Source organism: Camelina sativa, chromosome 2 (genome assembly GCF_000633955.1).
Source record: "Camelina sativa cultivar DH55 chromosome 2, Cs, whole genome shotgun sequence".
In the NCBI taxonomy this organism is placed as follows: Eukaryota; Viridiplantae; Streptophyta; class Magnoliopsida; order Brassicales; family Brassicaceae; genus Camelina; species Camelina sativa.
Genome location: NC_025686.1, coordinates 22,416,183 through 22,428,675, shown reverse-complemented (window position 1 = coordinate 22,428,675; position 12,493 = coordinate 22,416,183). Strand labels below are relative to the sequence as shown.

At 37.6% G+C, this 12,493-nt stretch overlaps 2 protein-coding genes and 1 pseudogene across 3 annotated transcripts; 2 read left to right on the top strand and 1 right to left on the bottom strand.

Annotated features, from left to right (window-relative positions):
* On the top strand, positions 2,183-6,925 carry LOC104732924. Of its 2 annotated transcripts, none has more exons than XM_010452531.1 (4): positions 2,183-2,338; positions 3,192-3,434; positions 3,803-4,772; positions 4,865-6,925. In XM_010452531.1, the coding sequence occupies exons 2-4, from the start codon at positions 3,301-3,303 to the stop codon at positions 6,689-6,691; spliced, it is 2,931 nt and encodes a 976-aa protein (XP_010450833.1). In that variant the 5' UTR covers positions 2,183-2,338; positions 3,192-3,300; the 3' UTR covers positions 6,692-6,925. The 2 variants fall into 2 exon arrangements, with proteins under 2 accessions (XP_010450833.1, XP_019092287.1); XM_019236742.1 differs by lacking the exon at positions 2,183-2,338 and adding an exon at positions 2,380-2,523 and having other exon boundaries at positions 4,865-6,691.
* On the top strand, positions 7,034-7,982 carry LOC104732915 (annotated as a pseudogene).
* LOC104732906 lies at positions 8,807-11,884 on the bottom strand. Its single transcript, XM_010452512.2, has one exon. The coding sequence runs from the start codon at positions 11,870-11,872 to the stop codon at positions 8,936-8,938; it is 2,937 nt and encodes a 978-aa protein (XP_010450814.1). The 5' UTR covers positions 11,873-11,884; the 3' UTR covers positions 8,807-8,935.

Sequence of the window (12,493 nt, the reverse complement as noted above, 5' to 3'; positions counted from 1 at the left end):
TGCCGTCTTCTTTCATGATGGCTGACTCCATATTTCTCTTCTTTCTTTTGCCGTTTCCTCTTACAGCAATTTTCTTCTTCTCCCTCACAGCCTCTCACTTGGCTGCAGGTATTCCATTGAGCAGCTTCTCTAACCGCATCTCACTTCCTCCTTACTCTCGGATCCGTTGGGCTTCTCTAACCAAGCTTCAGGTCCGAACACATCCCCTCACTTTCCCTTCTTCTTCAGTCTCTTCTTAGACTGCCTTTTCTCCCTCTCAGCCTCAACCCCTTCTTCTTCTTGCAGGCTCCAGGGATCTTCAGCTCTGATACCATGTTGGAATTCTTACTTTGACCTCTGTTTTACTCACAAAGGTTTGATCTCTCACTTTCTCTCTTTCACTCTCTTTGTTTCACTTTCGTTGGTGTAGAGAGAAAGGATCCAAGAAGTGTTTATGCTTAACCTTCTACATCGATAATATCTTGGATAAGGTTATCTTACAACATTACATCACCTTTATACTTAGGTTTCATTCTTAACCTAATTACTATAGCTAACCAACCAAACCCACTAACATTTGTAGGCCTAATACACTTACAGCCCAATAGCTTTATTACAAAACACAAGCCCAACTTCTCTCTTGTTGACTTGTTTCTTTTTCTCTTTGTGTCGTTGACTCTTCTTCCTCCTTTGGTCTTCGCACGACAACTTCTTCTTGTTCTTCTCTTTCTTTGCTTTACTCTGTTCTTCTTCTTCTCCTCACTTGAAGCTTTCTTTGTTGTAGGATTTAATCAGAAGATTCAATCTCCAACACTTTTATCTTTTATAATTGGATCTTGAAATTTTGATAACTCTTGAGATGATTTTTTAACTGAAATTCCTCAAAATATTATTCTTAAAAACTAGGGATTTAGTGTTTTGTACTACTCCATCTGTTTCAAAATATAAGATGTTTTAGTTAAAACACGTATATTAAGAAAAAATTATTTTTAAAAAATTTAACCAATCATAAACAAAACTGCATAATATAAAATATAAAATTAATCTAAAAGTTGGATAGAAAGTTGAAAACATCCTATATTATGAAACAAAAATACTTCTTTAAACATCTTATATTATGAAATGGAAGTAGTATTATGCAATTTGAAAATCATTTCGAATTAATAAAACAATTTCCTCATATATATTCTAATTACACAATTTTTTTTGATAAATCGTCTGTTAATTAATGAATTATTGGGATGATTTTAGTTTTGAAAGAATTACACACCCAATAACGTAACCTTAGACTATCCTCATTGGTAGTCCTTAGATGTTTCTTAAGAAATTTTTTAGGTATAGATATTAATTATTAATGAAATATAAGCTAAGGATTGAAAGAAACGTTTCTAATTTTAGAACCAAAAGAAACGTTTCTTAGTGGACAGGTGGCACGATATGAATGGTGAAATGAAATTAATGGAGTAAATTTTTTTTGGCATTTCTCTTTCATTTTTCGTGTGTTCTCTCTTCATGTTGTGTGTTATGTTTTTATGTTTAATGTTTTGTGTTTTAATTTTAAATATTGTATGCTATTTTATGTTTTTATTATTAAAATATATTTCTATGATATATAAAATAATTTTAAATATTTTAAGTTATTAATTATTATTTTACTATTATATTACTAAGAAACACCTTAACATGGTTCTAGCAATAATCAACAAAATTTTTCTTTTCTCTTACCAAAGTTTCTTCTTCCCTTTTTATTATTAAAAATTGCCTTAAAAAACAACTAAGAAACACACTAATGAAGATAGTTTTAGTTTCAGATCTAATAGTAAAAAATAGGATATAGTAAAAGCCGAAATCTTCCCAAGTTCAGAAGTTGATTAGTATTCCAACCTTCTAATAACAATCTCTCTGAGGTCACAATCTTATGCGATAAATGATAAATTAACAACAACCTGTTTTACTTTTACATGGTAAAGCCAAACACACCAAAAGTTACATTTATCGAAATAAGAGAATAGCAACCTCAAAATTATTTTTTTTTAACTAAACCAAATCTATACAAAAATGATTTAAAAATATAAAGATGGTGGTGGAGTGTGATAATAATTGAACTTAGTGTGGACACTTTCATATTTTTTTTTTCCTTCTTGCACTCATTTGTTTTTTCTTTATTTTATTCACATTTAGTGATAATACGTATGTGGACTTATTTGGAACACCAAATTTATTTTTATTGTATAGTGCTTTGGTTCTTCCTCTCTCTTTCTCTCTTTCTCTCTCAAATCTCTTTCTTCTCTTCAATGCTCTCTTTCTCTCTCTCTAGGAAGCCATTTTTTTCTTCTTTTGCCAAGAAAACAATCTAAAGGTGTGTCTAGATACTACCCATCGTTTTATCAAATCCATCTTCAGTTTCTTATTCTTCTTCTTGTTCATTATTGGTTTGAAGTTTGTGGATTTAGTTATTCTTGTTCCTACTTCTTGATCTCTCTCTCTCTCTCTTTTTTTTTCTTTTTTAATTTCAAGATCCAAATCTAAATATCTATGAGATGGGTATGTGTGTATATGTATACATATTAACTAGTAAATATTACTGTTTTTTTTCTCCCCGATCTTGGCTTTTATATAGTTATGTTTTGGGTTCTTGAAATAGGTTCTTGAAATCAAGATTTTCCAAGATTTCTCTATCTCTGTATAATAAATATCATCTCTTGTTGATTTCAGTATCCATCTGCAGTCTTTTGTTTGCTGATCAAGAATCTACCTCGTTTCTTGGATTCTTTTTTTTCATCTTACAAAATGTTTATGATTTTTGTTTAAGTGTATGAACACCATCAGATTGTTTTTAAAATTACTAGCTACTAGTTGAGTTTCATCTTAGCTTTGTTGTTCTATTATTATTCTATTTTTGGTAGCTTCTTCATCTATCTATGCATGTCTTAATCTACTTTTTCTTATGATCACTCAACATAAAATAAACTCTCGAATCAGATTGGAAAACTGAAACTTTTTTTTTTTTTTTGCGTGCGAATAATTGTTTCCTCCTTGTGAGATTTTTTTTTTCACTTCATCAAATCAAAAATAAATAAATTCATTTACCAACTAATCCTAATTTTACTTTAGTGTGACTCCTTCCACATGAAATAATGTTTCTTGTAAGTTTGATCATCAAATCAAAAGTCTAACATGAGAAACATGTACTTGGTGTTTTGTATTTGCAGGAGGAGTAAGTGTTGTTTAGATTTGGGTAAAGGGTGGATGATAAAGATCTGGTGTTATGCAGAAGTATTTGGGAAACGAAGAGGCAAATAGTAACAGTGGAAGAATCAAATGCTCTTATCCACTGAGAACCCACCAAATGACCCACTTTTTTCTTCTTCTTCTTCTTCTTCTCATTTCTTACAACATCTCTCCACTTCTTCCCATGAGTTAGGTCAATCCCATCTCTCCAATTTCTCCATCAGGTAATTTCACTTTTACTTTTTTCCTTCTCCTCCTCCTCTGAATCTATCTCTTTCTGGGTTTCTTCGCCTATATGGTTTTGTCTCCATACAAAAAAAAAAAAAGTCTCTGGATTTCATGATTGGTCAGTGTCAAATCATAGCTAAGAGAGCTCATCACTTATGTCTAGATCGTAAAGTTTCGATCTTTCTTCTTTTTTTTCCTTGTAGTGATTAATGGGTCAGATTTCAACTTCCACCCTTCTATGATTTTGTATCATCAAACTTTTCAAAGTTTCCTTAAATATGCTTACTTTTGAGTTTTAAGTGATGTTAAATTTTATATCTTTTAGAGTTTTTGAAAGTAAACAACTTTGTTGATGGCTTTGCAGAGATTACGCATATAGTAACCGGAAGAACAACATCAAGAACAACTGGCCATTCTCTTCAAAAAGTCTCAATCTTTTTTCAACTCATGGCGTAACAGATCCTTTGCCACCGTTTCAGAGATTTTCCACTGTAAGTAATCAGTTTGAGACCACGGCGGGAAAGCAAATCGCATCTTATGTTCATCAAGGAAGAGACTTGGCTAAGTTTGGTTTAGCAGAGACTAGTACTAAAGGAGTTTGTAGCAAATCAAAAATCATTGAGAATGGTTTGTTTCCGAGCACAAGTGTTTCCAAGTCTGAAGTAGAGATAGTAGTAGCTACTACAAGTAACAAAAGCAATCACCACAGTAAAAAGTGTGGAAGAGGGATGATGAAATCTAAAGAAGATAGTTGTGGCGGCGGTCTTGTGACGACTTCTGAATCAGTAATGGCTTCGAAGACATGTCCTATTTGCAAAACCTTCTCATCAGCTTCTAATACCACTTTGAATGCTCACATTGATCAGTGTTTGTCTGCTGACTCAGCATTGCCACCGGTTGTAATTAGTAGTAAGCCAAGCAAGCCTAGGAGTAAGGCACGGGTGAAAGTTAAAACGATGGTTGATATCTATGCTTATGCGAAAGAAGACACATTAGAAGATCTTGATAAAAGAAATGGAACAAAGTGGGTGTCTATCTTGAGTTATACAAATAGAGTTGTTGGTGATAAGTCTGAAGTGTCTAAGAAGCGGAAAGTTTCGCCTGTTGGCGTTGGACCTGTTTATATTGATGCTAAGGGACAAAAGTTGCGGATCTTGTCAGAGTTCAGTGAGAAGAAGACTTGTACTAGTCAGTCGAGAGAGCAGCATGATGATGGTAGTAGTGAAAACAAATCTTCAAGCCAAGGTAGTAAAGGAAACAAGAGGAAAAATCGTCGAGGAAGGAAACCTCACAAGTTTGTTAAACTAACCAATCAAAAGGCCAATGCTTCAGAGGTAACTCTATATGTTTCTGTCCATTATTTTGCATATCTTTGGTTGAGTTTTGTAGCAAGAATCATAAAATAACAGTAGGTTGCTATGTACAGCAAATACCGGAGTATCAAAGAAGGTTTGCTGGAGAAGGTAGTAGCATGGGTCATCGTAGACTCTATAATCAGCGAATGCTAGCAAAACGTGGTGTGACTTCGAAGAAGCATGAGGAAGGACATAAATTATATAGTTTTCGGGATCAGCCATCTGAGGATGATGATGATGATGTTACATGGTCGGGAGGAGATCCTATTGCGTCGAGGGGTACTGATTTGTCTGCCACAGATTCGTATCCTTTATATAAACAGAAGCTGGGAAGCGAAGTTGCTAAAAAGAATAAGACTTTAGTTAAGAGTAAAAGAGCTCAAAGTCGTTCACTTAAGGGAGTTCATGTAAACACTCTCCGAGTGAAGAAGACCCTTGCTTCGATTCAAAAAGATAAGTTTAAGAATTTCTGCTCAGCGGCCGTAGAGGTTTCAGATGCATCTCCTCGTGCAACTTACATGAGAAAGTTGTCACCACCATTTGTACCAAATGCCTGGAGGCGACTATCTATGCCTGTGGAGCTAAAGAAAGCTCGTTTGGATTTCTCGGAGGAAGAAGATGATGAAGAAGAGTTAGGGAAATGGGAATCTGAAATGACTCAAGAACGTGAGCTGTCAGATGATGATTATGTCTCTGGTGATAATGGAGGAAAAGATGAGGTCTTACTGAGATCAAATCCTTCATCTAGTGGTTACGATGATTATAATGATGATGACGAAGAAAATAGTGAAGAGGAAGAAGATAATAACAAAAGAGCTCATGCTTTGGACAAAACCGATGATGATACGGGTGCTGAGTTTGACCAGTTAGACAGTCCACCATCTAATGAAGTCATACCTAGCGAGCGAGAAATGTATTACTCCAAAGAAGTTGGGAATATGATTTACGGGCAAAGCTCTTACAAGGAGGATGTGAGGTTTGATTCTGAAGTAGGACAAGGAATAAGCTTATTTGTAGAGGTCGATACTATTCCCATTCCAGGACCTCCAGGATCATTTTTACCAAGTCCTCGTGATATGGGTTTTGATGAGAATCTTGAGAACTCGTCGGTTATCACAAGCCAAATCCAATCTTCCATGGATCAGCTTGACAGAAACTCCTCTGAATCACCTGTTTCCGCAGTTTCAAACTTTGCACCTGGTAGATTGAATTTTCCTGCGGAGTTATCTTCTTCTATCCAAGAAAGTTTCTCTCCGGACATTCCTGTGTCCTCCTCCTACTCAACAACCCCAATGACCTTTTGTGTTCCATCTCATCATGGGACAACCACCGAGGCTGAGCAAGTTACCATTGACAAGACAACAACACCTTCAAGATTTAGAAACAATGAACATGAGCCTTGTTGTTGCCAAAGAAAAGAAAGAATGTACGAGGGCATTACTTTCAATCATCAAGCATCTCATCTACTGCAACGTAGAGCAGCTTCTTCGTCACTTGCCATGAACTTAACAAAATCACCGACACGTGTGGATCCAAATCATCCATTTGAGCAGTCTCCATACAAGATCCAACAAGATTCAGATCTTCAGAGTAAATTCTCCAGCAGAACGAATCTCAACACCGCTGTGCCTCCAAGTCCATCTAACCCGGTTTTACGGTTAATGGGAAAAGACTTGATGGTCATGAACCAAGGAGAGACAGATGAAAATCCATCACGGTCTAGCTTAACACCAACGCCACCTCAGTTTCTTGATCCTCCTTGCGCTGGAACTGGCTTACACTTCAACACAGGTCTCTATTTCGAGTCAACACATCAACCACAACCACAAAAAGTCCAACCACAAGCTTCAGCATTCAGAAACAATTTTGATCATGTAAGGTACTTTTCTCCGAGCTAGTCACCGTAAAGTTTCGACCTTTCCGAATGTCCCTACGGCAGACATTTACTATGCTTCCATCTCTTTCTGTAGAGAGACTTTGTGTAGTTTACTGTTTTACTAAAAGAAAAAAAAAAAAAGAAGCAAAACACTCTGTAGTAGATCAAGTAACTTTTTATGTAGGCTTTCATTGCCACCAAAGTTGTCCAAAACACTCTTTTAAAAAGTTATAAACTTATAGTTTTATCTTTTTAACTTTTTGCCATTATCACTGTTTTTATATAGTAAGCTAATCACTTAAGAACATAACTGGAACTCATAAACAAAAAATCCAATTAGGTTAAAACTAATTAACAAAATTAGGGTTTTCTTAAAAAAAGAAATTACTATTAAAAGTGTTAAAATTTGGTTAGCTGGCAAAATTAGATTGGTTGGTACAAATAATGATGTAGTAGTTGACTAAAAAAAGTCGTTAATACGACGAAGCTTTATTCCCGGGTGACAATTTCGGGTCGGGTCAAAACCAGTCAACCAAATCGGAAAATTCGCCGGCGATTATGACTCCTTCTTCTCCTGCTGCTTCTTCTCCGGCGATAACAACCTACACATCAATTCCGCTTCCTACCGGCGACGTTATCTCCCGATCAATTCATAATCTCACTTCCACCATCTCTCGCCACCGTCCCTGGTCAGAACTGGTCTTCTCCGGCGATTACTCTCTCCCGTGGCGATTCTCCTCTCTTCTCCTCCGATTAAAAACGAATTACCACTACTTCTTCGTCAACTACGCGATCGTCGTCGCTGTTGCGCCGGGTTAGCTCTTATTACAGCTAGTCCCGTCGCGTTGATCGTCGTCGGCACGATCGTTTCATTGTGGCTTCTGTTTCACTTTTTTAGAGAAGATCCGCTTATTCTATGGAGCTTTCAGGTCGGTGATCGGACGGTGGTGGTGTGTCTTGTTTTAGCTTCCGTTTGGGCTGTGTGGTTCACTAGCTCCGCCGTGAACTTGGCGGTTGGTGTTGGCGTTGGATTGCTGTTTTGCGTTATTCATTCCGTTATTAGAAACTCCGATGAGCGTTTCCTTGAGGAAGACGATGCTGTTACCGGAGGCTTGATCGGATCTAATCGCCGGTGATATTTTCCGATCGTTCTTGCCGTAAATTTTAAATTTTTTTTTTACCCAAATTGCTTGTGAGAGATGTTCAAATTTTTATATTTTTTTACATTTTTTTTGCTTCTTTCAAAATCACTTCATTGTTTGTTTTCTTGTGATTTGTGTGCTAAGAATCTAAATTTGATGATCTAAAAATCTGATTTTTAGTGTTGGTGTTGGATTGTAATCAGAAAGACAAAGAATGAATAGTTTCTTGTTTTGATTGATTACTAAAACAGTAAAGAACTCAACTTGCTTTGTTCATTTTCAGATACAATGTATCAAAACCAACCCACTTGTTGTGAGCAGGTTTAGTTTTGTCATGATGCTCGAGACCTCAACTTGTTTTAAAGTAGTAGATCTTGTAGTCTTTTACAGTAACAGCTTTTTAGTGTTTGACTGTCTTGTACGTTATTCTATACTAAAAAGCTTCAAGAGAGAGCTCAGGGACCCAAATTGCAGAAATTGAGTTAAATGCTTATATGAAGTCAATACCTTAATAATCTTGCTTTTGCTTTGTTGGTTTCTGACTAACTTGGGTATAACCTAAACCAGCTTAAATTTGTATGACAAAGTCCTTTGAAAAGGAAACAAAACTGAGCAGTGTAACTCTGGGACCAGTAACAGGAGAGGGGAGAGTGACACTTGTTGGCAAAATGCAGACACTGATTAAATTGCATGTTTTTATTATTACTACACCCATACATATTTTTCTGTGTTTGTCTTTAGGTCCCACTTCTTTACACGAGTATTTGTCCTTTTTTCTCAATTCTGTTTGTTACTGAGATTGTGTTATCTCTTTTGTTTGATTGGCTAACTTATCAGGTAAAAGGATTCAGCTTGAGAATTCATTGCGTTGAATGTTGGTTACTGCTTAAGACTCTCCCTAGTAAGCTATTTACACCCTGTAAAGAACTCAGTAAGTTGCAATGATTCATGATCTAGAGGAATAAAAAGGAGACTAAGATCAATAAGGAAGTGGATAATGTACATAGGAATAAGATTGTTCTTAACTAGTTTTAAAGTACCCGTTTACATAATTTTGCTGTCTTTAACAAAACTGAGATTAGAGTAATAAGGAAATAATAACCAGGAGAAGTGTTTGTGGGTGGTCATATCTTGCTTCTCATTCTGACTAACTTTGCTAGTGTTTCTTGAGCAGCCAAAGTGAGATCATGGTTATGACCAAGCATCACTGTCCTGATACTGATACAAGTCCTGCAAAGTTCCTCTCCACTATCGAAATGTCCGCCTCGTAGAAGCAGCTTTGCTCTGGTCTCCAGCAATAAAGCTTTCAACAATGTAACATCTTGCCACACGTATTCATCGACCTTCTTGTTGGTCTTCTTCTTCCAACAAAGCGAGCCTTGGCGCCAATCTTGTATCTGCGAAACAAATGATTTCTCCACTTCCTCTAACACGTTGGTGCATACTTTTAGGAGCTCTAATGCGGAGTTACACCTCGAAAAGGTTGTGAAAGCTGTGATTGCCAAAGGAAGAGCTGTTCTCTTGATGTAAAGTACCATATCCATGGCTTGTAGTTGCACCAAAGGAGGTTCTGATTTAAACCCAAATACTAAGAAAGCTGAAGCCCATAGGTGATCAAGGTTCAACAACGGGTTATCGATTTTTCTCACACCTTGAACAGTTGCCTTGGGTGCAAGTATGTAGTCTCGTCTCCTCGCGAAAGTTTGAGTTATCGGATGGAACTGAATCCAACATCCAGGTTGTCTATTTGTTATCCTCGCTAGTCCTAATCTGACTAGTAAAAAGGCTGCATCCTCTTCGCTTCTGCGTCCTAAACCACAACCACCACACCAAGCAAATGTGTGACTCAAACATTTGTTCCATTTGCTGAACCGGTTTCCACCTGTGGGCATGTTCTTAGCAGCTGCAGCTAACATATTAACCGGAATAGGAACCGGAGCAAACCAAGCTCCCACGAGTAGCATTTTCAATGAGAGAAGGTTTCTGTTTCCTTCAGCTTGCTCCAAAACAGCCAAACTGAAAGCTAAGACCTTTGCAACAAATGGATTGGATTTGCAATATTGCTCATCGTTTGAGTTAAGAAAAGGTGATGCTGAACGTTCTTCAATCTGAACTTTGTTCACAGCCTCAAAGAGTGCAGAAGGCGGTATTGCAAGCTCTGAAAGCAATGATCCTACCACCCAAAGACCGTAGCTCAACCGTCCCAGTTTCTCTTCAAAAAGCTTGAGGATCTCAACCTCCTCTGCCGGGTAATCTTTCTTTCTTCTTCCTCTCAGTAGAACCATTGCATCAGATGAGGGGATTATAGAAAGCTGCACACTGTCAAAGGTCATGACTTTAGGAAGTCTAGTAGTGATCAAGACATGTGTTCCTCCAGTGTTCCTCGGAATCAGGTCATTCAGATCTTTCCCTTCCCACCAATCCTTTTCTATCTCAAGATTATCAATGATCAACAGATAAGGCATTTCTCTGAAAAGCTCACGCTTTATTCTCTTGAATGCTTCAAACTCCTGTTCATCAAAGCTTCTTAGCCTGCCTCTATCCTTCTCAGCATCAGCGCTAACATCAAGCCCCAATCTGAATGAAAGATTCAACAGGTTCTGTCTGAAGTATCGAGCTTCCCCTCCAACCCACAAAACCATCTTATACCTCTGAGAATACCGGTAAGCAAACTCAAGAGCTAGCTCTGTCTTCCCAATCCCAGGAACTCCGTTTACACAAACAACACTTGTGCTACTTTTGCTGTTACTACTGTTTCTATACTTCTTAGTCTTCAACAGTCTTTTAAGCGAGTTTTTCCCACCATTTGGATCACTCCAAGCCTCACTTCTTGTCTCTGAACATTTTCCAAGCTCCAAGCTGATAAATTTCCCATTTCGAGTTGATACAACATCTGATTCCTCATCTGCAAGTCCTTCAGATTGTCCACTTGCTTCTCCTCTGGTGCTTGGTGTTGTAGACTCAAGATACTCTCCATTACCAAAGAAAGCCATCTCCATTTCCATTATCTCTTTCTCTCTTCCAAGAAAAGATCTGTTCCTCGGAAAAGGAAGCTCATCAATTCCTTCTACTGTCTCTTTATCAGCCACACTCTTCCTCCCAAGCTTTGCCCTGAGAATCGCTGCGGTCTTTCCCACACAGATTCTCCAGTTACTCTCATTAGCTTCGAGTTTAAACTCATGGGACTTAATCAACCCATCAATGGCTTCTTTACACTCTTTATCTATGGCATTGCAGTTGAGAAGACCCATTATCTCAGAAGGTCCAGTGCCATAGAATATCGGAATCAAGTTCTTCTTTTGAGCAAAGAACCTAACTTCCTCCAAGCTAAGGTAGTTGAGCAAGCTCGAACAGGAGACAACCACAATCCCATAAGTAACAGAACAGATAACTCTGTCGGCGATCTCATGGCTCTGTGTGTCCGAATACTTAGCTCTGTCAGCAACGAAACAAGCGATTCCCTGAAGCTCAAGCTCTGACTTTAACCATTTGCAGAACCTCACCAAGTTTGGGTTTTGTCCATGAAACCCTATGAAGACATCAGAGCTCCTGAGCTTGGTGTTAGTTGCAGGTGAAGAAACAGAGACTTTAGCTAAAGAAACCCTAGGAACAGGGAAAGTGAAGGAGATTCTTGGAGGAGCAGGATCTGGAGTACAAGCTGATAACTTTAGCTTCCGATCTGATGGTTGTTCATCAGAGAACTCGTACTGGTCAGAAGGAGGAGTGTAGGAGCTGCTAGGTACATCTTCAGATTGTGAGCCTTTGTAAAAAACAGGCGGTGAGGGGGAGGGCTTGTGAGTGGTGGTGGTTGTGGTAATAGGTTGTGTAGCTCTTGGGGATATATAAGGAGATTGTAAAGCGGAAACAAAAGCAGAAGATGGTGGGGACACAAGAGAAGGTGAATTGAAAGGAGAGTTTTTGATACTTGGAGATGATGAATCTGAAGCATTGTTTGTTTGAAGAGGATCTTTACCTTTCTTACTTGAAGAGCTTGCTGGTGATGAAGTTCTTATGGTTAATCCAACTAAACTTGCTTCTGACTCGTCTTCTATTCCCCTCATTACTACTCCCTTTCTCTTCTTTAACTTCCTCAGCAAACCCAAATTAAACAACTCAAATGAAGCTCTCAGCAGCTCAAAAGGTTATGTCTTTATCTTTCTAACTTGGTATGAATCATCATTATGGTCTTTCTCTGACAGATTATATATTGGAGTGAGTGGGACTGTGAGGAGATGAGTCAGAACATGAATGCAACAGTTGATGTAGTTCAAGGAGATTGAGGTAAAATCTGAGAAACTGCATGTGATGTATCTAACTCTTCCATTTTGTGGGGTCCTCTTCTTCTCAACAACACTGTTGAAACCCAACTTGTTTATTCTTTCTCTTTATTTCTTTTTTTCTCCTTCTCCCTTAGTTCAGATTTGACCAAGAAGTTCCAAGAGCCAAGTTTCAGAGTCTCTGCAACAATGGACGTCACGGGTCAGAAGAAAAATCATTACTTTACAATGAGTTGTGGTCTTATAATGTTCATCATCATCAAGATTGAATCTTTTTTTACTCTTGTTTGAATTAAAGCCAAAACCACAAAATGAATAGGAACAGAATAAAAAAAGGAACATCTTAGTCAAAATCTTTAAAGATGATTTCTCAAAGACTTACCCTTTTGTTTGATCTTTTTCAGA

Coding starts and splice junctions, on each gene's coding strand:
- LOC104732924 (XM_010452531.1), top strand. CDS start 3,301: ATGCTCTTATCCACTGAGAACCCACCAAATGACCCACTTTTTTCTTCT. Junction 3,435..3,802: donor CTCTCCAATTTCTCCATCAG/GTAATTTCACTT, acceptor ATGGCTTTGCAG/AGATTACGCATATAGTAACC. Junction 4,773..4,864: donor AAAAGGCCAATGCTTCAGAG/GTAACTCTATAT, acceptor TGCTATGTACAG/CAAATACCGGAGTATCAAAG.
- LOC104732906 (XM_010452512.2), bottom strand. CDS start 11,872: ATGAGGGGAATAGAAGACGAGTCAGAAGCAAGTTTAGTTGGATTAACC.